The 27795-nt window shown below is 39.5% G+C and overlaps 1 protein-coding gene across 8 annotated transcripts in view; it reads left to right on the forward strand.

The window, feature by feature from the left end:
- Positions 1 to 27795, forward strand: part of THRAP3 (thyroid hormone receptor associated protein 3) — an 87757-nt gene that overhangs the window by 35718 nt on the left and 24244 nt on the right. For 5 of the 8 annotated variants that reach the window (XM_075908869.1, XM_075908867.1, XM_075908870.1 and 2 more), the window contains 2 exons: positions 2120 to 2212; positions 26145 to 26315. In XM_075908869.1, the coding sequence (XP_075764984.1) occupies positions 26179 to 26315 (137 nt within the window). In that variant the 5' untranslated portion in view covers positions 2120 to 2212; positions 26145 to 26178. Of the gene's footprint in view, positions 1 to 2119; positions 2213 to 11854; positions 12422 to 26144; positions 26316 to 27795 lie in introns of those variants that run through there. The other 3 variants (XM_075908872.1, XM_075908873.1, XM_075908874.1) reach the window with 2 other exon arrangements.

Here is a 27795-nt window from a genome sequence, read left to right on the forward strand (position 1 = left end):
ATATTATTGGAATAACATCCTTACTTGGAGTGTTCAGGTTTAATTTAATAATAGGTTGTAAAACATTGTAAGAGTCTTGTGTAAGGTGCTATAAAATGCAGTATTAATTCTTAATATTTCCTGGACAGATGATTGTCAAGTTTTTCTTACTGCCTATTAGTGTTTAATCTAAATTAATTCATTAAAATATATATCTTGTTGTTGAAAATTTGTCATTGCTATGTAACTCCTTAACAGACTTGGTCCCCAGTAGGGATGTTAGATCTCATTTAATTCAATAATGATGTAACCACTCAGGATGTAAAATTTTGATTTGGCTAATTGAATAGTCGATGCAGTTTGTGTCGATTATTTGATTAGTCAATAAGGGTGCTTCCACCTTTGGAGTGTCTACACTTCAAAAGTTAAGGTGCAGCATGGTGCACGGGGCTAGCAGGGGACTCAAGCAGTTCCCCCCCCTCCCCCCACTGGCCCCGTGTTCCCCACAGAATTTCAAAGCAGCAGTGCCGCATGGCACCTGGCATCAGCTGGGGACTATTGAGTCCCCAGCTGATCCCAGGCTCCACACGGTGCTGTCGCTTTGAAGAACCCCCTTATCTCCTCCCCCCTGCCCTTTGCTACCTTTTTCTCAGAGGCAGCGGGAGGGAGGGGGAAGCAACTAGTCGACTAGCTGATAAGCATTTGTTTATCAGATAGTCGACTAGTCGTTCACATCCCTAGTAACCACACCAAAACTTAGTGGTTACACAATTATTTGATGATCCCCGGGGGGTGGGGCTAGCAGCCAGTGCTCTCGTGGCCCCACTCCTGGGGAGCTTCAGGAGCCAGTCCACGAGAGGAGCAGTTTTGATACAGATGCGGCAGTGTGGGGTGGCAGTAGCCTCCTGCCTGCGGGAGGCCCAAGCTCCCCACAGACAAAGGCGGCACTGGCATCCCATCTTGCGTCCCTCCTTCCCTCCCCCGTTGTCTCTGATACAAAGGCAGAAAGGGGGAGGGGAATACATGTTGTTGTTTGGATTAACCTATAAGTCCAGGCTTATCGATTAATCATTTACGTGACTACGCTAACATCCCTAGTCCACAGACAATGTTCAACATGGGCCTTCACAACTTCATCTCTCTCGTTGCTTGCATTGATGCCTTAATTTTAAAAAGTTTTTAGTAATTTTCCAATGTAGATTTTGGATCCAATTCAAACTATAGTTGTACCCATTCAGCTGAGCAGAATGGAGCCTTAATTTGGTGGGAAGCAATGGATATATCTGTGGCAGGGATATCACTAGCACAGATGTTTAGTTTTCTAGTCAAAAGACTGTATTTATCTATGAAATAAATAGCCAATCTAAAATTGTCCCAAAATATTACTTGTCTGAATTTTTTCTCCCATATTGTATCTTGTGATTGGAAAAGAGACTTAAATGTAGAGAGAATAAATTCGCAAAGCGTTCTAGAGTTACAGATACAAGAATTGTTTGTGCCACTTATTTTGTGTTGAAAATTGCAAGAAAGTACCAAGTGGCACCCTGTAAGTAATTACTCCGGATTCTTATGCCTGAAGCAATGATCCATGAATAGTGATGTTGGATAGCTTCTCTTTGGCCCATGGTGTAGGAGTAGTGAGTGCCACAGGGACTGTTCCTGCTCAGGCACAAACCATGCTAGTTACAAGCATTTTCACACATTGTTGTAACCAGCTCAGTTTGGTTGCTTCTGTATGAACAAGAATTTTCAAAATCCCATACTACAATGTACTGGCCAGAACCATGCAGTTGACTTCCTCTTCTGCTTGAAGACAAAATATGAACATTGGTCTGGAAAGGGAGGATGTATCTTCAGTTGGTGCCAGAAGTCCTCTGTCCTTGCTTGCACTCTCTCGTGAGGAAGTGTAGTAGAAGTGGCCACTTGGAGTTTGGGATTGGAAGGGAGGAAAAAATGGTGACCCTAAGTGATGGTAGATGGGTTGACTTTCCAAATCCCTTTATCAGAAGGTGACCAATGGTTTAAGCCAATAATGATCTCCTCCAGTTTTCTGTATAAAACCTCTTGCATCAGAAAATAAAATCAAGTTATGTATAGCTTAAATATACAGCTGCTTCAACAGAGTTTCTTCTTTTTGCAGAATTGTTTCCTGATTTCATAACTGGAGAAGCTGAAACAGTGACAGATTTACTGTTGAGGGGTGGAAGGTGTGAGTGAGTGTTCCAGCAACAAGGTAGGTTTATTACAAAATTAAGTCTCTACATGGAGAAAGGAGAAGCATCTCTCTTTGAGACTTGAGTTGTACTGTATAGCAGGGCTTTATAGCGCTAGCATGGCTGCCTCACAATTTAAGTGCTTACTGTGTAATTGAGTTTTGCTCACCAGCATTGTTAGTGTGCAAGCCTGGCAATATGTAATACCTTTGAACCTGTATTTTGTATACTGATTCAGATAAAAAAATTCTGCAACTCCTCTAGTTACTGGATTGGAAGTGTACTTGGCTGGTTTTATACTTCCTGGTCTTGTTTACTTCTGCTTTACAAGGTGTGAACCCATTCTGCAGAATGATGCTAAATGTCCCAGAAAGAAGAAACACCTAAAATATTTTTTCATAAATGTTTGTAATGCTTCTTTGAGTACTAACAATCATTAATATTTGCTAGGTCAGAGTCCATGTTTTCCCTTCAGTGCCTTATTTGGGCATTGTGTTGTCAGCTGTGGTCAGAGTAGTATCTAATATTTTTTCCTACTAGAACCGGGGCAGTTATTCTGTTAATGCCACATATCTTTAAAATTTACTTGAAGTGGTTGCTTTTTGAAAAGCAGAACACAAAACCTGTAAATTAAATGAAAAGGATATTCTGAATACTTAGTCTAAAACATTGGCAGCTAATGGGAGGTGCATAACAATGATAACTTCTTGACAATGGAATATTCACTGAGTTACTGGAAACTGCCCATAGATGAGATTAGATTCAAGGAAAGTCTTTTTTGTTAATGCCAAAAATCTTTAAAATGGTATTAAACTGCAGTGTAATGAATTTTAAAACGCGTAATTGGTTTTAAAGTGTTTACTCCAACCCACAACTTGCTTTTTTTTAGATTGAGAATCACGAGAAAAATGAGTTGCTGTTTAATTGTATTAACCTGATCTACAATAAGCTGTGAATTTTGTGAAAGAACAGCATGTTCATGCAATTAAAATGGATACCTCTAAGCAAGGAAGGGGAACAAGATAGTTCAGTCTCAAACTCAAATGTTGGGGGCGAGAGAATCACTACAATGAGGTGATCCCCAAAGTTTTTGAAGGATTCAGTCTAAAGAAGGATTTGCATTTTGCACTGAAAAAATCTGCAGCTGTTTGAGTTGTTACAAAGTTCAACATTGTAAAATATTAACCACCCTTACAACTTGTACATATTGCAACACCAGTTCTCTGCCTTCTATGCCAAATCCTGATTAGTAGGTCAACTGAAGCTCCCACTTCCACTTTTTTAGTTTTTATTCCATGGTGTCCTGTGACAAAGGGACTTATTTGTGAGCTGAGACACCAAAGGAAATAAAAATAGCTGATTAAGTTTCAAAATATGACTTCCCCAGTCTGAGGGAAGTGTGTCCTCTTAATGGGCACAAGGCATTTCAGACGCAAGCACAATTTTAAGTAAGATTTTCTGGTTTGATTTGTCCCAACATCTTCATTACTCTGTTGTAAGTCTAATACTGTGAGCTGCACACAGTAAAAGCAGATGGTTTTCCGTACAGTGCAGATTGTATATCAAAGGATGTTTTTTAACTCGTGATAATCCTTGGATAAGGGAGGGTAGTGTTCTCTCTTTCTTGCCTCAGTTCTTCCATATACAGGCAGTCCCCGGGTTACGTACAAGATAGGGACTGTAGGTTTGTTCTTAAGTTGAATCTGTATGTAAGTCGGAACTGGCGTCCAGATTCAGCCGCTGCTGAAACTGACCGCCAGTTCTGACTTACATACAGAATCAACTTAAGAACCCCAAGCGTCCCCAAGTCAGCTGCTGCTGAAACTGATCAGCAGCTGATTCCAGGAAGCCCGGGGCAGAGCAACTCTGCCTCGGGCTTCCTGTAGTCAGCGCTGGTCAGTTTCAGCAGCAGCTGACTTGGGAACGCCTGGGGCAGAGCAGCCGGGGTCCAGGGAGACGCGGAGAAAGCCCCGGAGTACACGGGCGGCAGGACCGCGAGGTCCCGCAGTCCGTGTCCTCCGGGGCGAGTCCCATTCGTAACTGCAGATCCGACATAAGTCGGATCCGCGTAAGTCGGGGACTGCCTGTATGTAAATACACATTGGGAGTTCGGTGTTTTGTTTTTGGATCTCTCACTCGCCATCTGTTACAGCCTTAGACCACTGCTATGGCTTTTTTCTGCCTCCATCCTTAATCTGTAAAATGGGAATATTGACTCTTGTCCTCCATTGTGAAGAACCTACACAAAGTATTTCGATATATTTCTTACTCTCATAATTGTTATTGCAATAGTATGTTTAACATTTACCAATTTAATTATTGTTTAACAAATGGCTACCCTAATTTTTCTTCTAGTTTTTAATAATGCACAGAAATAGCTGTCTATTCTGTTCTGCAGTAACCTGGGGACTAAGGTGAAAAATGTCCCAATTTTATAGGGAAAGTCTTGGTATTCAGGACTTTTTCTAATATATGTGCCTATTACCGCATACCCACTGCCCCAATTTTTCACTCTACTTGGGACCTTATGTTCAAATCATAGTAGGATTGAGTCTGGTCCTGATAGAGTAACTGAGTTCCATTCACTTAACTATGTGGTGGAGGGCGACACTGGGATAAAGACCTTACAAAACAAGTTTTGTTGCCTCCTCTTCGTTGGTGTACAAGCCTCTGTGGCATTTTTGTGAGAACAAGGCTTTGTCTCATTGCTCTTAGCCAGAATTTGTTGCTGTTTCACACTGTATATTCTTCAGAGCTCTGCTTGTCTCTTGTCCATCTCTGAGGTGACATTTTAGTGGTGCTGTACCAAATGTATATAATTTTTAATACTTCAGGATCCTTTGCAATGTCAGTGTAACTAGTATTAGAGTTGCATGTAGCACTGTGACTAGCTTATGTTTGCTTGCTCTCCAAATACATTTCTTGTGGAAGCAAGAGCCCCCAGTATGTGCTTTTTGGTAAACGCATGAAATGAAGTTGAAATGTGAAACTTTGCTGCTAGGATGGAAACAAAAGCAAGTGTAATGGTGCTTTACAACTTATTTGAGAAGCCAAATTCCAAAGGTCCAGTTCTGAGCACCAAGTTTTCCATAGTTCTGGAAAACTTTGACTTAATTTTACATGTGGACTCTTAGCAGGAGACAGCTTTTCAAAAGTAAGTTTGTTCCAAGAAAAGATTATTACCATCTGTGAATTTCACAGTACAGAGAATTGCTGAATGCATCTCATGATTTAAAAAAAAAAAAAAGATGATACTGTGTTACCTCTAGTTTAGCAGTACTCACAGCACCCAAAGAAAAGCAGCTTTAGCTGATGGCTTTTTCATACCTTCTGCAGAATACTAAAGACTGTACAGGATAAAAAGGTAAAATAACTTTACCTAAATACAAGTTAATTTAAATGCATTTTACTCCCATTTTGTGTGTACATACACAGTAATGTTTTGATATGGAAGCTGTATGCATTTTGCTTTCAGTTATTTGCAGAAGTGTCTTAATTGGGAAATAGATAACTTAGATACAGTAATTGAATTCAACTAAGCTCCATGTTACTTCCTGGAAAGCCAGTTACTGAGTGAGGCTGCATTGATTATTCTGAACTCAGCAATGAAAAGACATATCTGAAATATTTCCTTCTAAGTGCTCCTGCTTGCAAAGCATTTACACAGAACCCAAAAGGACTGACTGTTGGAGATATTGCAATTCCATTCTCACTTGGCCCCTGATATTGCAACTCCATTCTCACGTGGCCCCTGGTAAGTCTGTACAAGTGTCCTTATTTTATTTTCCATTTATGCCGGAATTATCTAGTTCAGATTGTTTGCCTGACAGGAGAGACCATAAGAATTATTTTCAACAAGTCAAGTAAATAATATTTTGACCAGATCCAAGGAACTTCTGCTGTTTAGACTGCAGAAAAACAAAAAAGCCAAAGCAGTACAATTATTACATAGAATAAAAACTTTACTTGAAGTTTTAAAAAGAGAATAAAATGGCATGTTACTGAGGTTTTTCTTTATTTGCGATCTGTGGTAATTTAGAGGGGAGTACCTTTTCTGTAAAGTGTATCTTACAGTCAGGAAATCACAGCACTTCTGTTAATTTAGCAATGCTGTCTAGTTTTTAGCATGATTGCTTGATTTTTAAATAGTGTTACTGGAAATGCATCATTTCTTATCTAGGAACTATTCATGTTTCCTTTCATCAGCAGTGCAAAATGTAGGGAGGTACTGCCAGTATTTGATCATGCTGCATTTTCATTTGAGTCTTGTCTGCCATGTCTATCCGAATTTTTTTACTTAGTAAAATACTGCACCAGCATTTCACCTTTAAGAACATGACACAACAACCATCACAAGAAAAAAAATTGCTTAATTCCTAATTGAGGTAACAGAGCAGTCAAAGGCTTCGAATAGCCTGTATAATATGTAAGCCTCTTTCTACAGTTAAGGTGAAGATCATATGGATAGACGTGAAAGGTAATCTGCATTTCAGCTGCTTGATTTCTTGGTTTGTTGATAAAAGAACTGTGGTGTCAGATGTTCAGCAACCTTAATGTTGCTACAGAATATTTAGCCAAAATTACTAAAATTCCTAACTCTTTTCAGAGACACGTTTTTACAAAATGCTACAGACACGTGTAAACCACAAGACCGTCAAATTTGTCAACAAGCACACGATGTAGTCTTAAGAAATGTTCTCACTTGAAGCATTGAGGATCCATCCACTGTGGACTGTCTTGATCAGAGACTAGAATAGAGAGGGATGTGTTAGAGGTGGTGGCTTGTTCTTTGGAGTGCACCCTTTCTCCGCCAGTACCTGCTCTATTTTGCACAGTTTAGCTTGAGCCAACTGCTCTTCACCCAGTTACTGATTTTTGTCTAGCTATCTTAGTGCATTGTAGATGGTGCTGGCTGCAAGCTGATGGCCGCATTTTGACGTTCATCTGAGCATATTTCTGTTAATCCCTGCTACATCTCTAAGATGAAACAGCAGCACTCTGTGATCATCTGGATCAAATACTACATAATATAACACAGGGCTCGTCAACCTTTTCAAACCAAAGAGTCAAACAATCTCAAAAGTCCGAATAACTAAAGAGCCATATAAGAATGCCCATTTGTATGACTGAAAATATACAATGTAATATTATTAAATGACATAATTAATAGTAGCATAAATTGTACTCACGGACTTTATTTAATGGGACTTCTGCTGCTGTATCTTTTCACACATTTCTTTGAAGTTTACATCATGACTGGTCAAATCCAACTTCAGGCACGTATTCAGGCTGTCTTCTGTCAATCTTATGGCAGGGGACTGGTGATATGGAGGTGCAAGAGTCTGGGTTGGGGTGTATGATGGACTCAGGGCACAAGGTTGGGGTGTGTGGAGGTGCAGGAGTGTTATGGTAGGGGACTAGGGATGTGAGGATATGATGGCCTCAGAGCAGGGGGTTCAGATATGTGATGGACTCAGAGTTGGTGTGTGGGGGGGTGGAGGAGCAATACGATGCTGTGGGCAGATGGGGGCTGGGCCCCATTTGAGGGCTTGTTGGCATGGCTACATTTTTAAATAAAGTAAAATATTATGTCCAGCACAAAAGGCTTCAACATTGTCTTTATTTATGGCTGGAGTGGGGAACCTTTTTTGGATGGTTGACCACTAACCCATCAGTCAGGGACCACACAAGTGAGAAGCAAAAAAAAAGAACTCACAGCTGGAGCTAGACGCAGCCTCCCTGGGCTGAGCGCAGGGCAGCTGGGCGGGAGCGAAGAGAAGTGGCTGCCCGGCCAGCTGGCCATGGCGCTCAGCCAGGGTGCACCAAGCTTCACGTGGGCAGGCGCAGAGGAGAAGCCGCCGATCAGCTGGAGCGCAGGACAGCCTCTTTCAGCTGAAAGCCACAGTCAGCTGGCTGGGGTGTTTCAGCCCTCCTGACCTTCCAGCTCCCACCATTCCTCGCAGCTACTCACTTGTGTTGTTGCTCGGTGAGTAGCTGCTCCTCAAATGAGGAAATCTAATGTAAATGTACCGTGCAGGCGCGCAGTTCAGAGAGGGCTCAAGAGCTACTCTTAGAGCCCCTGAGATCTACCGGTAGATCGAGATCTACTGGTTGGTGACCACTGATGTAATACGTTGCCCGCTGCTCCCATTCCTCAGAAACCTCCAGGGGAGTGTTTCCCAGAGGGACGAAAAAGGGCAGTGCTCATCGAGCCATTTTGGCTGCTTGTTTCCACGTGCTGATTGAAGGAAAAGAGGAGTACACTGAGACTTTTTTGCTCCTCTTGTTCCCCTCACGCTGGATCTGGCGGTGGAGGGGGCTTTCTCCCTCGCCTTGGCCCCCCACCCCTATGGGAAGCTGGCATTGACACTCCAGGCTTGTGGAGGTCATAAGGCTGTAGTGCCAGCGCTGGCTCCCTGCTGCAGGGAGGCGTATGGGGCGGCTGAGCTGGGGCTCCAGAAGAGGCATATCTGGCTCCCTAGTGAGCCATATTTGGCTCACGAGCCATAGGTTGCTAAACTCTGATATAACAAAACATGCTGCTCCTAAGTACTTCATGTTCTTTTGAACCAGTTAGATCATTAAGCTGTCTAGTTCTGGTTAGGTAATTATTTTGTTTTCTTTTGGGTGTCAGAGTCATTGTTTTGTATCTTCAATGTGGGGAAAAAATGGATGTATTAAATTCATTCATATTTCAGTGATTTACTTAACTCCAACTAGACAAAGCAGTTTATATTTCAAAACAATTTAATAATGGTTGCTATTCATATAGTACCTTAAGTGTGTGTGGTACTTACAAACCAGTAAGCAAAGGTCCCTGTACCAAACATTTTCCTACATTAACAGCAAAGATGATCAGAAATGATTGTGTTCAGAAATGAAATGTCCAGGTTCATTAGATAATTTTATTTTAATAAAGGTTTTATTTAAGACTTCCACTCTGGCAGTAGAATTTTAACATATTAATATTCTAACTGGGCTGTGGATTGGTGGGGCTGCGAAGCATGTTAATGTAAAGCTTCTGTTCCTATTTGTTCTTTCCTATTGAAATAGTTACAGTCCATCAGTAGAGCCGTTTTAAAGTTAACTCTGAAGATAGCTTTGGACTATATCCTGTTCCTAGACATAAGACTCAGGGTGGATAAAAATCGATTATTTTAAAAAAATAAAACTTATTTAATAAAAAGTTTTAATGAAGATACATTATAGCTCAAAGATATCTCATAATGGAACAAATTCCATAAATTCTAATTCCATAGATTATAAATTCTAATTCCATAGTATGAGACAATATAGTCATATAATGTTTAAGAAAAGTTTTGTAAAAGTTTTCCAATAAGTTCATGGATTAGGGATCCAATTTTACCGGGTTCCAGAGACTTCTGTATAGATTATTTAGGTTAATCTTTCTATCTGTCCAGTGGGGCTCAGTGCTCAGTCTAGAAAATGCCATCAGAAATGTTTAGTTTTGTAGTTCCTAAATTGTGGGTTTGTGTCTTCAGAGATAATATGCCTATTAACAGCAAAAATGTTTAGAGAGAGGGAGGGAGGTAAGAAATAGCAGGCCTCAACCCTATTGTCCTTCTTCAAATTTGTGTACCTCTCTCTAAAAGTGCAGAGTTTCAATGAATAAAAGTTTTGGGGGGGAGGAGGATGGAATAGATCAGGACAAGGAGAAGTCTGGAGATAAATGTGAGAAGGAAGGGACAGCAGTAGAAACAAAAGTGAAACTTGTTTGAGCAGCATATTCCAGGAGTCTTGAGGTCTTTCTGAGTGTAGCCTTCAGTGATTTGAGGTCTACCATACCATTCTCTCACTAGAAGGGAAAACCTATTATGACTGCAGGCTGTGAAACATACCCAATTTAGGAATATTTTAATGAAGTTCCTCTACCTGTGGGAAAGACAGGCATGCATTCAAAATGCAAACAATGCAACAAAGTTATGCAAGGCCTTATTGCCCGAATGGAACAACAACATGCAAAATATTCCTTTTCAGAAGTTGCATTAAAGATGTGGGATCTTCAGACTGGTAAACTTTATTTCATACATCTTAAGTACTGCCTGTGTTCTGTCTGAATTGTTCTTGAATTCTCATGTTTGAGCTAGGAATATAAGCAACTAGTCAACAATCTGATAAGCATAAGCTTATTGGATAGTTGTGTAGTGACTCGATTAGTCGCTCCGCCTCTTCCCCTGCAAGTGGTGGGGGGGCAGGAGCGAGTGCTTGCAGGAGCTGGCTTAAAAGAGATCCGTCCCCCCAGCACCGTTTCCACGGGGGCAGGGGAGGCAGAGGCGTTACACTATAGAAACAAAGGGAAAAAACATGTTCAAGAGTAATGCCGACCATGGCTGAACTCCTTAACCACTGGTGTTTAGCCATCCCAGACTCTCCCACAAGTCATGCAAAGGAACTCAGTAGTATACTGTTTTGAGCACTATATCAAGAACGGGCCTAATCTGATGAGAATTTGTGAACAAAATTGTGAAAAAATAGATGGCGCTGTCAGCCAAAATTCTCATCATGCTTAAGAGAAACATTGAACACACGCCGAGTATCCTGAAGTCTGTTCTTGTAGCCGTGAACAAAATGCAGGGAAATAGCTTTTTATTGCTGATTTAGTTGAAATTTGAGAGGTACTAAGTGAAATCTTAAAGAAATATGCAATGACAGAGTTAAATTACAAGTATTTAAAAAAAATGGGACAAGCACTATCCTCCAGCTCATTTTCTTGCAAATATTCTCAAAACTCGGTACCACGGTCAAACCTTAACTGCTGAAGAATTGGATCTGACATAATGGGCATCCAGCATTCTTCCCTCCACAATGCCAACTATAATAAACTTCAGAACTGAAGGTGAACCACTGAAGAAATGTTTGCTGATGATTAAAGAAAGTCACACCAGTGAACTGGTGGAAGTGACTTAAGCACTTGGATTCAGAAACTGCAGTAGCTTCTTCAGCGAGCATAAAAATATTTTCTTTCTTTCAACAAATTCATTCCAAACTGAGAAATCATTTGGGACCTGAAAAAGCAGGAAAGCTTGTTTTTCTTTTCCAGATTTGGAAAATGAAGGTGAAGACAACTTAGTTAGCTGCAGAAGCCAATATTCTATATTTTTCATGTTGATCTGGCTGAGTCAATGTAATTTTTAAAAAATATTTCATTTAACTTTAAACAATTTTAACAAAAACAAATCTGATTTAAAAAAAAACCTTGACTGTTTCACTAAATTTAAAAAAATCACTTGCTTGTTTTGTTAAAATATTGTGTTTACTGTTGAAGGAAAAAACCAGAATACATAATGTTGTTTTAGTTAAATAAAATAATGTGAATGTCTGTCTAGTGATGATCTCCTAATACACCCTGGCAAGAAAATCCTCCAAATATTGATTGACCTGTTGAATTGGAGATAGCTCATCTCCCAATGACTTCATAAATATCTGCTTCAGTTACCTTTGGTAAATGAAATAAACAATCATTCCATTTCCTGAGATAGCTGTAAAACTAATTTGAAAAGTTTTCAAAATAAATCACTGTTGAAAAACGTACTGTATAGTACTTACCTTCTAAAAATGAAACCTACCTCTATCTACATCTTGTGAAGAATATGTGTTAAGGTTATAACCAACAAGAATGCACGTTTGTGTAGAAAACCATGATTAAATCAAGTCTTCCTGACTAGTGATTTAAATTATGATTTAAATCAAATCCTCCCTAATCAGACTAAACCATTATTTGGGAAGATTCTTTTAACACTTCAGAGTGTTACCACAAAGGTTGCAGTCTGGTTTCCAGACAGGACCAGTAGCTTTGGTGGAAAATTGGCTGTAAAACTCATCCCCTCCTGTATAAAAACAGTTCCAAGTGCAAAGCTAAGTCATGCTCTGTCTGGCCTTGTTCTCTGCAACAGATCAGGCAGGATCACCACAGCTTTTTTCTGCTGCCAGGTGAGACCTGCTTTGCAATAGAGGAAAACAATCCTGGCCCTTTAATTGTGGAAGGGGGTGGAGGTTGAAGTGTCATCAGGACTGAAAGCAGGAAGGAAATGCGACTCCATAGCTCTCTGTATAATGTGAGCCTGCCTTCTCCGCTCACAGGGCCAGACACGTTTTCATTTTCTGCCTGTTTCCAGAGCTGCCGCTCTCTATCAACAGTGTCAGGCATTTTGCGTATGTTTCCTTTATGTGGATTCCCCCATATCCAGTTTGGATGTCCAAACAGTAAGGTAAGTGTGGAGTTATGGCCACTTTCATAGTTAATCCGTATCTTCTACAGTTGGCTCTTTCCATTAGAACTAGTGGTCTTCGGGAGTTTTGTATCACTGTAATAAATTCTTTCTAATCATTGCGTCCGTCAAGCATCTGAGAATTTATTTCAAGTTTCTACAAGGAACAGAGAGGGAGGGCGACCTGTATTCTTATGCGTTTTTGAACAATAAAGTTCAGAGGCAATATCAGTAAATCATTAACTCCTTCAGGATAGAACTCTCAACTCTGGGTTGAGCTGTTTCAGTCTTACAAATGCAGTGAGTGGGGAGATGAGTGGAGTCCACCCTTCTTTTCTATTTTAACCCTTTGAGGTCAGACAGAGGCTGTTTTAAAAGAGCTGTATCTAGGAGCCAGCTCACTTGCTAGGAATGAGTTCTGCTTTCCATTTTGATGGCTTGCAGTTACAATGACCCTCAAAGAAACAACCAAAACAGCTTTAGAGGGAGAAGAATTTTTGGCACTTAAGTCAAACAAAAGCCTGACTTAACTAGTAAATGTTGTAGACCAAAGTAGATTATAGTGACTGCAACCAAAAAATCTTCTAAAAATATCTAGTTTGATGAAACAAACAATATTCACCTCTTTTAAGATCCTGATCTTTTAAGATCTGAGGCCACTTTATGATCTTATGCATGAGAGAGATGCATATATTTTAAAATTTCCCAACAGTTGAAAGTGTAGCATCTTTCTATATTAAATGATTGTGTTTCTACACCTATTTCTGGTATGCGGGAAGGGTAGTGTTTTCTCCAAGTCAGTCAGTAGTGGTGTGAGGATGTAGTGTTTTCAGAGCCTCTAAAACCTGGTTTTGTGTTGGGTAAAAACTAGGTTCTTTGTTATCATGACTTCATTAAGGCTGGCTCCCTCATGTGATAATCTAGCATGCTGTAGATCAGAGTAGTAAGTTATTTTTGTCAAGGTCCAAATTTCTTGGTCAAGGTTCAGAATCCAGATCAAATAATGTTTAAAAATGATAATGAAATAAAAAGATGTTGAGATCTGTTGAAAATCTGGTGCTCCAGATCTAATTCTCAGTCTGCTTATTGACCACCTTTATTTGTAGATATTAGAATTTAAAATGTATTTAGTGGATGGGAGGGAGAAAATCGGTTCAAGTCCTTATTAAAGTAGCATTGAAGGTGTAGAGGGTTAGGAAGTGCAGAGTATTATTCTTACTCTTCAAAGACCATTCTAAGTAGAGTCTTGGAGTAATTGTCAACTTTTTTTTTACACACTACTTTAAGCTTTGTTTATTGAATCAAGATGGACTATAATATGATTTAACCCTATTGGAAACAATGTGCATGTATGCCAGAGTTGATATTGGAGTGCATTTTAGCCATTGCTTTGAAGTGAGCCCTCCACTGTAAGGATGTCTATTGTAGATAGTATAATCCAGGAAAGGGGATTCCAGAAATTACTGTTCTCCTGTTCCATTCCAGCATCTGAAACCTTAAAGGTAATGTATACACTTGCAGCCTCTTTCGAGAGAAGGATGCAAATGAACAGAGATCGACAAATAATGCAATCTACTCGCTCGGGGCGAGTAGATCGAACCTGGCTATTCCAGGTTGCAGGTGATCTGTGCATGCGCAGATCGCCGGACAGTGCGGTTGGCTAGCGGGGCTTGCCGCGGTTCGGCAAGCCCTGCAAATGAAGACATTCAAAATTGCAAATGAACCCGGGATTTAAATATCCCATGCTTCATTTGCATATTCACATTATGGCGCTATTTTGAAATAACAGACGCTGTTAAGACACGGTTATTTCGAGAGAAGGGTTTTCTCTCAAAATAACCGCGTCTTAACACTGTCTGTTATTTTGAAATAGCGCCATAACGCAAATGGGCAAATGAAGCTCAGGGTATTTAAATCCTGACTTTATTTGTTATTTTGAATGTCTTCATTTGCATCCCTCTCTCGAAAGAGGTTACAAGTGTAGACATACCCAAGAGAATTTCACAAATAGAGGGAGTATTGACCCTTCCTTTTTTTTAAATTAACTTTTCTATAGAGCCCTCACATATCAAATTGAAATTAATCTCTTCCTGCTTTCTACCTTCATGCATGTTAGTTTACTGCACTTGCGTTGGAAATGTTCAGGAATCTTTGCCTCAGAAGATACATCTGGAGGATGGAGTTTTCATCAGAGGATCCAGCTTTACCTGTCAGATCACAGTTAAAGCTGTTGCATGACTTCCACTTTTGTAAAGGCAATACATCTTTCATGGCTAGGACATTATTCATGTAGCAGTTTTTAAAAATAGTGTAACAAATATGATGAGTTGATTATGAATTTTAGTAGTTGGTACACCTAGAGTGTGTTTTTGTTTACAAATGTAATGATAGTGTTGCTGGACAGATATGATTGATATTTAAAATGCAGAAATTGGATGCATTGAGTATTCCATCCAAGACAGTTCTTGGGGCACAGGTGGGCTTTGCAGTTTTTAATAGCATGCAGTAGGCCGGGGGGACTCAGAAAAAGGTTGAGAACCCTTGCTTTAATGCAGGGGTATTCAACTTTGGAAGCCCTGGGGGCCACAATGATACAGCACATGCTGAGGGCCACATATGTGCAAATAGCTTCTTTCACACTGACAGGCATGAATACAAAGATTAAGGCAAGACTACACAACATGCAGGCCCCATTTAAATCAGTTCTGCTGATATTAATAAAATGTAATATTTACCCTATTTCCATCCATATGACATTAAAAGTGCTGAGCAATGGCATTCCAGGAATGTAACTACTAAAACACATATCAACAGAAGACCATTATATTGACTCTTCGTTGTGGAGGGTGTTCTCAGTGGAGGCCATGTTCAAAGAATCCCACCTGCAGGCCGTATGTTGAGCCCCAAACTGCACCGCAGTCTGCTTGTTGAGTAGCCCTGCTTTAATGCATAGTGCAGTATGCTTGCACTTTTGATAGGGCATCAGCCATTTTCATTTGTGCTCTGATCAGTTTTAGCTGCGTTTAATTTACTCTAGAAGTGGCCTAATATATTACTTGAGACTTTCTGAAATTACTACAGTATTGACTGTTGTGATTAGACCTTGCATACTCATGGTGTTAATCCTCTTTAACAATTTCTTTTAAATGTTTCTGCTAGTATAAAATATTTTATAATTATAATTTTATAATTTATTTTATAATTTTATAATTTATTTATTCATTTAATTGTAGTTCTTGAAATACTGCCTTGTAAGTTCATGGAAAACAGTTCTGAGGTTGGAAAAAATGACCCATAAGTAGTTTAACCTCTTCAAGCGCAGATAAGCCGTGAGTTCTCCAAAATGCTACAGCAGCTTCTTCAGTGTAGGCACTGCCTACATCAATGGGATGGCTTTTCCCCTTAGCATAGATACTCTACCCCAAGCGGTTGTGGCTAGGTTGAGGGGAAAATTCTTTTGTCGGCCTATTGCTGTCTTCATCAGGAGTTAGGTTGGTAAGCCTCTCCAGTGTGTATTTTTCACGTGTGAGTGACTGGGTGAGTCAGCCTAACTCTTTAGTGGAGATCAGACCATAGCTTCTTGTTCGTTTTATTATGATTAAACCATTGAAGACTTAATTGTTCAATGGGCTCTGTAAGGTGCAACTTAGACCATCTTTTGTGGCCTCATATCTTTTTAAGCCCTCTGACTGTTTCATTCTTTCCATTCTTATATTTGACTTCCATCCTTCATTTCCACTGTTTTCAGTTTGTCCCTTTAATCTTTGGTCCACAGTTTGCCACATTTGAAAAGCTACCAGTGTCTCAAGGGCAATTATTTTATAAATATTTTTTTTTTAATTTTTATCTAAAAATGTCCTTTGAGAAGTGTTCTCTCCTAGAAATGTGACTATTAGTTGAGGCTTTCCTACTATACTGATAATGCTTCTTGTCTATGATCTATTACTGCTGTATTTTTCAGCATCCAGAGCAGAAACATACTTATTTCCATATGCTTTACAGTATGGAATATTTTATCTATTGTCAATAGATTTGCCATCGCCAGGGTTTTTTCTGGGGGTGAGAGAAGCAGAGCATGTGTCATTTTTTAAATCAAAAAATGGAAGAAATGGAATAAAAAAAAACACCTTCTTGGTAACTTAATCTGCCATTGTTGTGTAGTGCTGATTGTGTGTCTGTTATAATGCTGTTTCTGAGAGATATGTTGGTGTCAGTGGTTGATGGAGTATCCCCCACATACTTTAGACTCTTAAGGGTACGTCTACACTAGGAAATTATTTTAAAATAACTTATTTCAAAATAACTCCCGAAATAACTTTTAAAATAGCGAGTCCTCACTACAGGGAAGCCTTGAATTTAATCTGAGGCAGGCTCCCTTAATGTGGGTGTTTTACTTCCACTTAGAGCCCGAGGAAGCACTGGGAGTAATTATTTTGAATGACTCTGGGGAGTAGTTATTTCAAAAGAGCAGTGTCCACAGTACCGCTATTTTGAAGTAACTATTTCAAAATAAGTGTTGTTCCTCGCGGAAAGCAGGAGTTATTTCAAAATAACCGCCCATTATTTTGAAATTACAGGCTTGGTAGTGTGGATACTTAGCTTATTTTGTGTAGACCAGGGCTGAGAGAGCAACTGGAAATGAAAATGTTTCAGGTCAGTCCATTGGAATGCATTTAAAATGGACACAAGCAACTCTGCTGATTAAAAATAAAAGCATTTAGCTTATATAAACTAAGTGAAGAAAGAACAGGCTTTTATTTATGCTGTTCTCATACAGCAAGTTCTACTATTTTAATCAGATCTACAAAAAGGTTACCGAAATTTGTTAACTTGACCAGTTTTCCATATTCATTTGACATGACACTTAGCTTTACATTTGTATTTGCCTATTTCCCACTGCCCAGAAGAAATACTGTAGTCCACACATTTCAAGTGTGTGATCGTGGAGCCCAGATTATAAATCAGTTCACTGTGCACAAAAGTTTTAAATGCACTGTTGTGTGTTTTATCATCTTTTCTCACTGTTTTAGAGATTGAGATGGTAGTTGAGTTTCTTGTACTACAAGGACAACTTGTGATATCTCACATTAAAAACAGATATAGCTGTATCTCTCATATTACCAGCTGCAGTAATCTCAATTGAAGTTCACATTCTTCTCCCTGTGTAACAATTAAAATAATTAACACTGAACTCTAAGTATTGGTTTTGCAAACACCCAATTTAATAATCGATTTGAAAAAAAATTCTCCATGCTTGTTCTCTGATTTGCAAACCTAAGAGCCATTATAGTGTAAAATATAAAGAAAAAGATCATAATTTGTTAATCCTTCCAAGAATATAAAGTGGCATAACAACATTGATCTGCATGTTCTATGAAGTCCTAGTATTGTCCTTTGCCACCCTAGGGCAAAAAATAACCCAAGGACATCCCAAAGCTGCTATTAATCTTTCTTCCATTTTCTAAGAGCAGCAGATTTTTCAAGGAACCTAACAGGTTCTTTCATCTGGGCTTTGTTTTTGTATTGTGAATTTTCAAAGCAAAAGTAGGCTCAATGACACAAGTCATTTCTGCGAATTGTGAAATTTTGTTGCAGCAGCTCTGATGAATATTTAACTGCCCGCTGGTGACAGATGCAAAGCAGACTTAATTATTTGGATATTTTTGTAGTCTCTCACTCTCTCACACACTCACATCTGCTATAAGACACATAAGAGGCTTTTCAGGAGTAAGAATCTCTGATTTATTTTTTCCTCACTACTGTTCATTTTAATATTTTCTGCGTAAACACCATGTCAGAAAGAGCCCTTGGATTGTACATCAGTGCACTGTTGGTTATATTTTAAACCGAAACCAAGTACTGTTCAGTAAATACTTTTGTTTTAAGGACCTTATTTAAGTCCCATGCAGCAATAGTCTACTTTTACAGTGTCTCATTCCAAGGATATGTGTATAAATCACCCATACTCAAACATCGCTAGTTCAAATGATTATGGAGAAAATTACTGAAAATAAATGTGGATGGAATAAGGATTTATAAAACACCAAGGAATAAGGATTTATAAAACTACTTACATGGCTTTCAGCATTGAAAACCCATAATTAAAAACTGAGTGAGCACTGGCAATATCACTGGCAAGATCTTTGTTACAGTAGAGCAGTGTAACATTAAGATCGACTCCTTATGCATTGATGAATGTACTTCTGTGTGCTCATGAAAGCTCATGATATCATCTACATGTTTTATTAGTCTATAAAGTGCTACCAGACCTTTTTTTTTTTCCTCTCTCTCTCTGTAACAGACTAACTCGGCTATCCCCTGAAGCTTCTGTGATGTAGTGGGGATTGTGTTTGCTCTGTTTGCTTTATGTTGTATGTGATTCCTACTGTCTTGTACTGTTCTGTTGTAAACCCGTATGTGTGCCTCAGTCTGTCTCATGAAAACTCATCACCTAATAAACTATCTTGTTAGTCTTTAAAGTGCTACATATTTTTTCCTTCAGTTTCCCTGGGCACTGCACTGGTGCCCAGCTGGGGATGGAAATGTTGGGTGTGGCTCTTACTGAGGGGTGGCTGCCCCATTTTAGCAAGCACAGAACAATAGCTCAGGCTGTTGTAACCTGAGCCTAGGTGGAAGATTCAATAGGTGACACCTTTTGAAGCTAGACAAAGGAGGAGGCGGAGCTGCCTGCATGGCTGGGACTGGCTGCTGAGTGTGAGAGTCCTCTCAGTTGGCTGAGAATGCAGGGAAGGGGGCCTAGGGCTCCCCTCTCCCAAAGTGGGATTGTACTGGCTGCTTCTGGTTACTGTGTTAATAAGAAGTCTGTGCTACACTGTATCCCTGTCAGCCGGTAAACCTTCTGTTCTACTTGCGGGCTGTCTCTCACCTCTGACTGCGGCTGGAGGTGCAGGGCCTTGAGACTCCTCCACACTCTGTGACAACTTCCAATTCAGATGTCTGTTTGGTGAACTTTGAGGCAGGTGTATGATTGAATTTTTTAGGAAATGTTTTAGAATAGCAGCTATAATCTTACTGAGTCAATGTGATCCAAAGTTGTGTAGTGATTTAATTTTTTCTGATTTCTTCCAAACCACAGATTTCCATGTCCCCAGTTTGAGAGAGTTTAAAGTTAGGTTTTGTGTATGGTTGATAGGGCATTGAGTACTTTGAAACGGAATATTTAACTAGGTCAGTTTTATTTTTATTTTCCTAGTTAATGTTGTTCACTTTTCCATCTTGGTTATCTTTATTATAAATTGATATTTTAAATTATGGACAATTACTGTTTACTCTCTAAGCCAGCATGTACCATAGATAGAAAATACGGTCTGGAGAAGATGTTCTGCAGTTTAATAATCTTAAAAATGTTTGTTTTAATATAACTGGAGGGACAAGAAATTTTTCACACACAATGTAAATACATATATAACTTAATGGTGGCAGCTAAATAGATTTGTAGATGAGTGCATGCACATATTTTAAGTAATGTGTTTATCTGTTAGTGTAATTAAGGATTGGCATCTTGTGCTCTGATGTTTTATAGCCAAAGTAATTAATGGCGCATAGTACGGAGCTTTTTCTCTGACAAGATCAGATTTTGCTACCATTATTTCCATATATTTTTACCATAAATGAAGTAAGCAAATTATACCATCCAGCCCTGAGAGCTACCTTGAATATCTACGGGCCAGCACAAATTTTAGAAAGAGGATCTTAAAATTTAACTGGCAACACTTTTAAAGAAATTCCAAGTGATTATATTATTTTTATATTGAAATTATGGAGACAACTGCCGCTGTCAGAGAGGTTTTGCTATTGAAATTATGGAGACAACTGCCGCTGTCAGAGAGGTTTTGCAAGTCAGCAATAACATTGAGCCTTTTTTTCCCCACCCTGAAATATGCACATACCTTTCCCATTGGAACCAGAGGGTCTCAGTTGCTGATATCAGAAGACAGAATTTGGCACTAATATTTATAACAATCCAATCAATTATGTAAACCCCCTTCAGCAGAAGAAATTAGAACAGATCAGGTAGTCACAAAAAGAATCTAAGATAGCATTAGAAGGCAAGATATCTGGATTTAGAGGTTGATTTAGGTCAATGAGTGCCTTCTATCTCAGTGGGCTGTAAGATTGTCATAATCGAGATGATCTCCCACAATAGGGTAATTTTGCTAACTCTTCTTGCATACCTAGAATTTGTGGGGTGTGCTAATTGATCCATAACAGTACTTTGACTGGATGCAGAGGGAGCATGCTGCTCTCAACTTTGTGTGCAATTAGCACACACCTCACTTGGTTGCCTTCACTTTGTGTGTGTCACTTAATACCAGTAGGGAAAAAAATTATGCAGATGAAAACCAGCAGAATTTGGCAACCCATTCTTTGGGCAACAGTAAATAAAGCGTCTCATGGGCTGCACACAGAACCCTAAGGCTGTGTCTAGACTGCAGGGTTTTTTCGAAAAAAGTAGCCCTTTTTTTAAAAAAAAAACTTCACCTGCATCTAGACTACAGCCGCGTTTTTCCAATTAAATCGAAAGAACATGGATTTCCTTTCGATGGCGGTACTCCTCATTTCACGAGGAATAACGCCTTTTTTCGAAAGTGCTCTTTCAAAAAAAGGCGCTATGTCATGCAAACTTTGCTTTTTCGAAAGAGAGCAGACTGCCTGGGAGTCAAAAGAGCATCTACACTGCAACAAGTACTTTAGAAAAAAGCAAGCTGCTTTTTCAAAAGAGGCTTGCAGTCTAGACGTAGCCTAATGGACAGCAGGTTTCTCACCTCTGACAGAGGTGCACTGGAGTAAGTGGGAGTCTTTCTATTGAATTCATGGACTGTATATCACACTTGTAATCTCTGTTCTAACCATTAGACTACATGAGTGCTCCTTGTCTTGTTGGTTTTTCTGCCCTTTTCATGCTCTTAAAATATTTTTCATGTATGATCTAAACTAGGGATATCAACATGTGACTACACGATTAACCAATAAGCCTTACATGCTCCTCCTCCTCCCCTGTGTCTGAGACGGGGGAGTGGGAGCCAGTGCCAGTGGGGATCCCCTGAGCACCAGACACCATAGAGCTGCCTGCCCCCCATCCCTCCTCCACATGGCTGCCTCTGATAGAAAGGGCAGCAGTGCAGAGGATAAGGGGGGCAGGTACGAGCCGGTACATGTGGGAAGCCAGATTTCAAGCTGACTTCCTGCATGTATCAGCACCCATGGAGCCACTTGCCTCCTCGCACTGCTGCCTCTCTAAAAGGAATCAGCGCAGGGTGGGGTGGCAGGCTTTTAAACAGGCTCTCCACACATGCGAGCCCATGAGCCCCGGAGCTGCCTGTCCCCCAGTTCCCTCCCCTCTCTGATGCACTGCTGTTTCAATAAATGATGTATGCCTTATTCTGCTTAATTTGTGCCAAGTGGGAATCTACAACAATGGCTTTACTTTGGCCAGGTTGACAAAAAGGTTGCCATTTAGGCCAAGTTAATAATATTATTTGAGATGTAAAATGAGAAGGAATGAATGGTAGAACATTCATGCTGTGCTCCTGGGCTTGCTTAGTAATTGGATTCAAAATAAGTCTCTGAAATCACCCAAGCATGTGCAACTGGTGATGACCTTCAAAAATCAAGAGTTATCGTTATAAAGTACTTTTGAAGCAGGCTTTCTTGTTCTAGAGCCAAATGTCAAGTAATCTACAATGTCTACCAAGGACTTGAATAATGCATTCATATCTTCTAGTCTGAATTTCACAGTACTGTGGTTCAGTAAGGCGAGGAAATGCTTATTTTTAAAATACAGAATAGGTGTTAATTTAGTTGGAATAAAGTGAAAGCATCTCATTAAATCTTCATTCCTATTAAGAATTATAATTAATTGTAGGGAGCATATATTGAAAAGTTGGTAGTTCAGAGACTTTAAACTCAGGTACTGATTATTTTGCTGCAAGATTTCCTGTGATTCTCAAATCTGTTTTTAGCTCTCTCAATTTAGGCAGTTATGGTGAATCTTCGGACATACTTTCTCCCAGCGTTCTTTAGATGTGAAAGTTAAAAAGGCTGAGTTTACAAGTAGTAATCCCTTCTCTTGCTTCTCCTGTGATGGTTGTCATTTCTCTAGTGCTCTAGCAGGCAAGACCTGAATTACTAATGTTTAAAAAAAAATCAGACTATCTATTATATAATAATCTAACAAGCTTCAGATTACGTACATTAAAGAAGAAAAGAGAGTAAATCTTTTTTGTTTTTTTGGTAGGCAGGTCACTTTTAATGGAAGCATTGCAGGCTTAATTGTAGAGGATTTTGGGAACTGAATAGAACCTGATTGCCAAAACCCCCCCACAATTCACACTAACCGGTGTAGCAAATTGACCTGCCTGTGGCATTTTGAAGAAGTGAATATAATAGATTACGGTCTAAAATAAGGGGTAAATTTAACAGCAAATCACCTTTCTAATGTTGATTTAAATTAAGGCCATGTTTCCTTCAAACACTAGTGACAGCCTCAGCTGCCTCTGTTTTGCTGTATAGGGCTTTGCAGTTTCTTGTAAGAATTAGGTGTCCTATAGGAGTCTTGCCTTGCTACCTCAGATAGGTCCACATATGCTTTAGGCTTCTGGCTATCTGACAGTATTGTGAGTCACCCAAAATGCAGGGTAATGAAAGACGGCTTATTTTTCTGTTTGGTAAAAATGGTACTTCCAGCTAACTATATCTGTGGAAAAGATGTACGTAAAAACACCTTAATCTGGAAAGTGCTTGTAATCTAGATAGGCATGTAGGTATATAGAGATTTTTATATTATTTTAATGTTTAATTCTTCTATAGTCTTATTCTGAATTTGATTTCCGAGACATTTTCCAAAACATTCAGAAATGCCAAACACACACACACTTCAAGTGAAGAATGAGCGCTAGCATATGGAATGTATATTGAATGCATATATTTTGCCATTGTACTCACTTTGGTGCAAATAAAAAGCTAATTTCACATTTTTAATAAGGAAATTGCATGGGCAGTCTGTCTACACACCTTTTCTTTGCAGCCATCTGTATCAAATCTTAATGTTTTAGTCTCAGTTTTTGAGGGAAACACTGTGATTCCTGATATAGTGAATTTCCTGATAATGGCAAACAAGATATTCTGAAGAAAATGGTTGTCATCTATCCTATGAATGCAAATATTTTCCAGTATTTCCCCAGAGACCTAACTGGTTCTTTCTTGACTGTTTTTCTTAGGCCCTAAGTGCTAAGACATCTTAATATATCAACATTCTAAAGTAGGGTCTGGGGGAGGACAAATGGGGGGGGGGGAATTAAGGAAAACTGAAGAGGCGGGAGTCTGCTAAAGCTGATCCAAAAATCTCTGCTCACTTCTCAGGAGAAGTTCCATTACATATCCATTTTGGTACCTATTTCCAATCTAAATCCCATTAAAGTTCTCCTCCTTTATGGGGTTTCCAACTCACCAGTTGAGAATTAATGTCATATTACATGCTAAATAATTTTGGTGTTCTGTGATTCAGTGACATTTATGGCTTGATGAATTACATATCAAGCTTTTTCTCTAAAACTGGAATTACTTGTTCTCAATTTTGCTCTACCTGTTGGAGGTAAAACTTAACTGCTTGATGCCAAGAACTAATGTAGAATACTTAGAAATTCAGATATTTAGCATTTAACCCTTGTTTCGCTCCAGTGAGTGCTATCTTGTAGTGAATAGAGCAGAACAAAGAATAGGAGAGTTTGCCCTGAGGATTGGAGGAATAGTACTTTCTTCCTTTCCTTAGGGATGTAAGAATGTAGCTGTTTGAATGGGTAACTGAAAAGCTTAAGCACACTGCTACATGTGGCTTTTGGGGAGAAGCCGGGGCATGCCAGCTCCCAGGGAGCCGGCTGCTGCCTCTGTATCAGAGGCAGCAGTGTGAGACAGCAGCCAGTTCCCTGGGATGCGGGAGCCAGCTTTAAAGTTGACTCCCAGCAAGCCGGCTGCCTTTGCCATACTGCTGCCTCTAAAATAGAGGCAGCAGTGCAGGATGGCAGCCAGTGTGCGCCAGGAACTGACTGCCACCCCACATGTATGGATAATGTGATAAGTGTAAAGTAATGCTTATTGGAAAAAATAACCCAAACTATACATACAATATGATGTGGGCTAATTTAGCTACAGCTAATCAGGAAAGAGATCTTGGAGTTATCGTGTATAGTTCTCTGAAAACGTCCACGCAGTGGCAGTCAAAAAAGCAAATAGGGTGCTAGGAATTATTAAAAAAGGGGTAGAAAAGAAGACAAATATCTTACTGCCCTTATATAAAACTATAGCATGCCCACATCTTGAGTACTGTGTACAGATGTGGTCTCCTCACCTCAAAAAAGATATTTTGGCATTGGAAAAGGTTCAGAAAAAGAGCAACTAAAATGATTAAGGGTTTGGAATGGGTCCCATCTGAGGAGAGAGGCTAAAGAGACTGGAACTTTTCAGTTTAGAAAAGAGGAGACTGAGGGCGGATATGATAGAGGTATATAAAATAATGAGTGGTGTGGAGAGAGGGTGAATAAAGAAAAGTTATTTACTTGTTCCCATAATATAAGAACTAGAGGACACCAAATGAAATTAATGGGTAGCAGGTCTAAAACTAATAAAAGAAAGTTCTTCGCACATCGCACAGTCAGCCTGTGGAATTCCTTGCCAGAGGAGGCTGTGAAGGCTAGGACTATAACAGTTTAAAAAAGAGCTAGATATATTCATGAAGGTTAGGTCCATAAAAGGCTATTAGCCAGGGGATAAGGAATGGTGCCCTGGCCTCTGTTTGTCAAAGGCTGGAGAAGGATGGCAGGAGATAAATTGCTTGATCATTGTCTTCAGTCCACCCCCTCTGGGGCACCTGGCACTGGCCACTGTTGGCAGACAGGATACTGGGCTAGATGGACCTTTGGTCTGACCCAGTATGGCCATTCTTATGTATTAGCCATGTAATCGCTAAAATGTTCAGTGGTTACATACACAGTTATGGTGCGTCTATACCGCACACTAAACTCAAAATAAAATATTTTACAGATTGTAGCACTTAGAGCAGTGGGGCTTGTAAGATGTCTAGAATCTCACTCCATAGCTTAATACAGCAGTTCTTATACTGTGGGTTGGGACCCTAATGTGTGTTGCCAAGGCTGGAGTTAGGCTTGCTAGGGCAAAACCCTAGGTTTTTGGCCTTGCCCAGGTAGTAGGGCTCACGTAGACCCAGGTTTTGGCCCTCTTCTGAGGTCATGTAGTAATTTTTGTTGTCAGAAAGGGGTCACAATGCCATGATGTTTGAGAACCCTTGGTTTAATAGATCCTCATGTGGGGTATCTTGGAAGATGACTATTTTATTGATGCCATTTTACTCAGGTTTTCCTTTTGAAAATGTAAAGCAGAAGAAAACCTGAGCTAAAACAGGCACCATCTATATTGGTAATGACATGGGTGAGTTTAAATAACTTGTTTATCTGGAACAAAAGGATACTTGAAAAATTAGAGGCTTCCTTCTGCTTCCCGTTTCTCTGCTAAATTGCTTTTTTTTTTCTTTTTAAAAATTTGAACTGAGGAATTAAGTTTTTGTGATTCAGCACCAACTTTACAAGTCTGGCACTAAGAAAACTGCCAGAGAGAGAGAGAGAGGCGTACCAAGCTGTCAGAACTATTCGCTCACAAGTTTATTTTTTTCTCCCTTCCCCCTTCCCAGTATCAACAGGTGCAACTGAAAGGGGCTTTCAAAGATGTCGAAAACTAACAAATCAAAATCTGGATCCCGCTCATCTCGTTCAAGATCTGGATCAAGATCACGATCTCGATCCTTTTCCAAATCCCGTTCCCGTTCCCGTTCTGTCTCACGATCAAGGAAACGCAGACTCAGGTAATGCTTGTGGTTTTGTTGTACCCTTTGTTTTCAAAGAGTTTTTCTTCTCTCTGCCCTGTTTGAGATGGTGGCTGCACTAACATGGTCTCTCCTGTGAAAACCTTTTTGTTGAATTCTAGAGTAGCTTAAGTATTCTAAGTCTCGGGTTACTGATTTTGTTTGTTCTCTGTTCTGTCTTTCAACATGCAGTTGCTAGGGTGTCTTGTGAACAGGTGTGTTTCTTGCAGTCTTCTGCACTTTTTAATAATCACTGATCATTTTAATGTAACATTCCCATATGTTTCTTATGTAAGTAGTTGCAGTTCTTCAGAACTCTTTGCTGCCAGTGAAGGAATGTGTTTTTGACCCAGACTAAGTGGAGGAAAGGATGCATTTAATTTTGTTGTTCAATAGATAACATCTGTAACTAAGGCTTTCTTGATCAATTTATTTTTTTTGTAAATTATTCATTTTGTTGATGAGATAAAAACAGAATGTTGACATTTTTGGCATCATTTCTTGTAAGAACTGACACATGGGAAAAACTGCTGAGAGACTTCCACAGTAAAACATGCTCTTTTTCATTTGTTAGGTTCTCTTTCCCCCCCCCCCCCCCCCGCTTTTTATTAATAGCAGCTTTAAAAAAGTCTTTGGGAAAAGTTATGTATTTCTTAGAGTTGAGTTCATGGGAGTCTCTTCCACAGTGTCATTCTAAGCCTCTGATGGGAAGGTGTGCGCATGTGTCTGTTGGGGGTGAAAGGGTATTTTGTCATAAGGGAAGTCAATATCTCAATTCAGCAATGGTATCTATGGGCAGATCATATATTAATTAGTTAATCTCACTGCTGAGATCTACGTTGAGAAATTCTTGGTGTGCATGATAGTTGCTGCATCTCTGACTGCATCAATTTAAGACTAAATAAAAGGAAAGCATGGATTTCCATCACCTTGTAAGCTAGATGACTAGTTAGGCTTTTAAAATCTTGCAAGGCCACCACCATTTGGTAATGAACATCTCTATTCCATTTTTTCTGGATGTTATGATACCCACCTGCTTTTTCATAAATCTTAAATGCATCCTGAAGATCCTGAACATTGCTATACTTATAAACATGCAACCATGAATTATTTAAGATGCAAAACATAACAATTAAAATGTATTTGGAAAGAGGGAGGCCAGGACAAACCCAAATTGGAGATGCAGACTGAAATGGAACTGCATTCTTTGCAGGGAAGCAGAACTATTAGGAAGGGAGCAGTGTTAGTTTGGAGCATCTGGCCAAGTTTTAAGTGACTGTGCCAAACAGAAATCTAGATGCATTAAATCAAACAGGGCAAATCTCTCATCTTGTCCAAAAGCTTCAGAGGGGTAGCTGAGTTAGTTTGTAACTGGAAAAACTTGAAAAACAACTAATAGTCTAGCAGCACCTTAAAGACTAATAAAACATGTTGATGGTACCATGAGCTTTCGTGGGTACAACCCACTTCTTCAAATGCT

The sequence above is a fragment of the Pelodiscus sinensis genome, chromosome 25 (genome assembly GCF_049634645.1).
Source record: "Pelodiscus sinensis isolate JC-2024 chromosome 25, ASM4963464v1, whole genome shotgun sequence".
NCBI classification, from domain to species: domain Eukaryota; kingdom Metazoa; phylum Chordata; order Testudines; family Trionychidae; genus Pelodiscus; species Pelodiscus sinensis.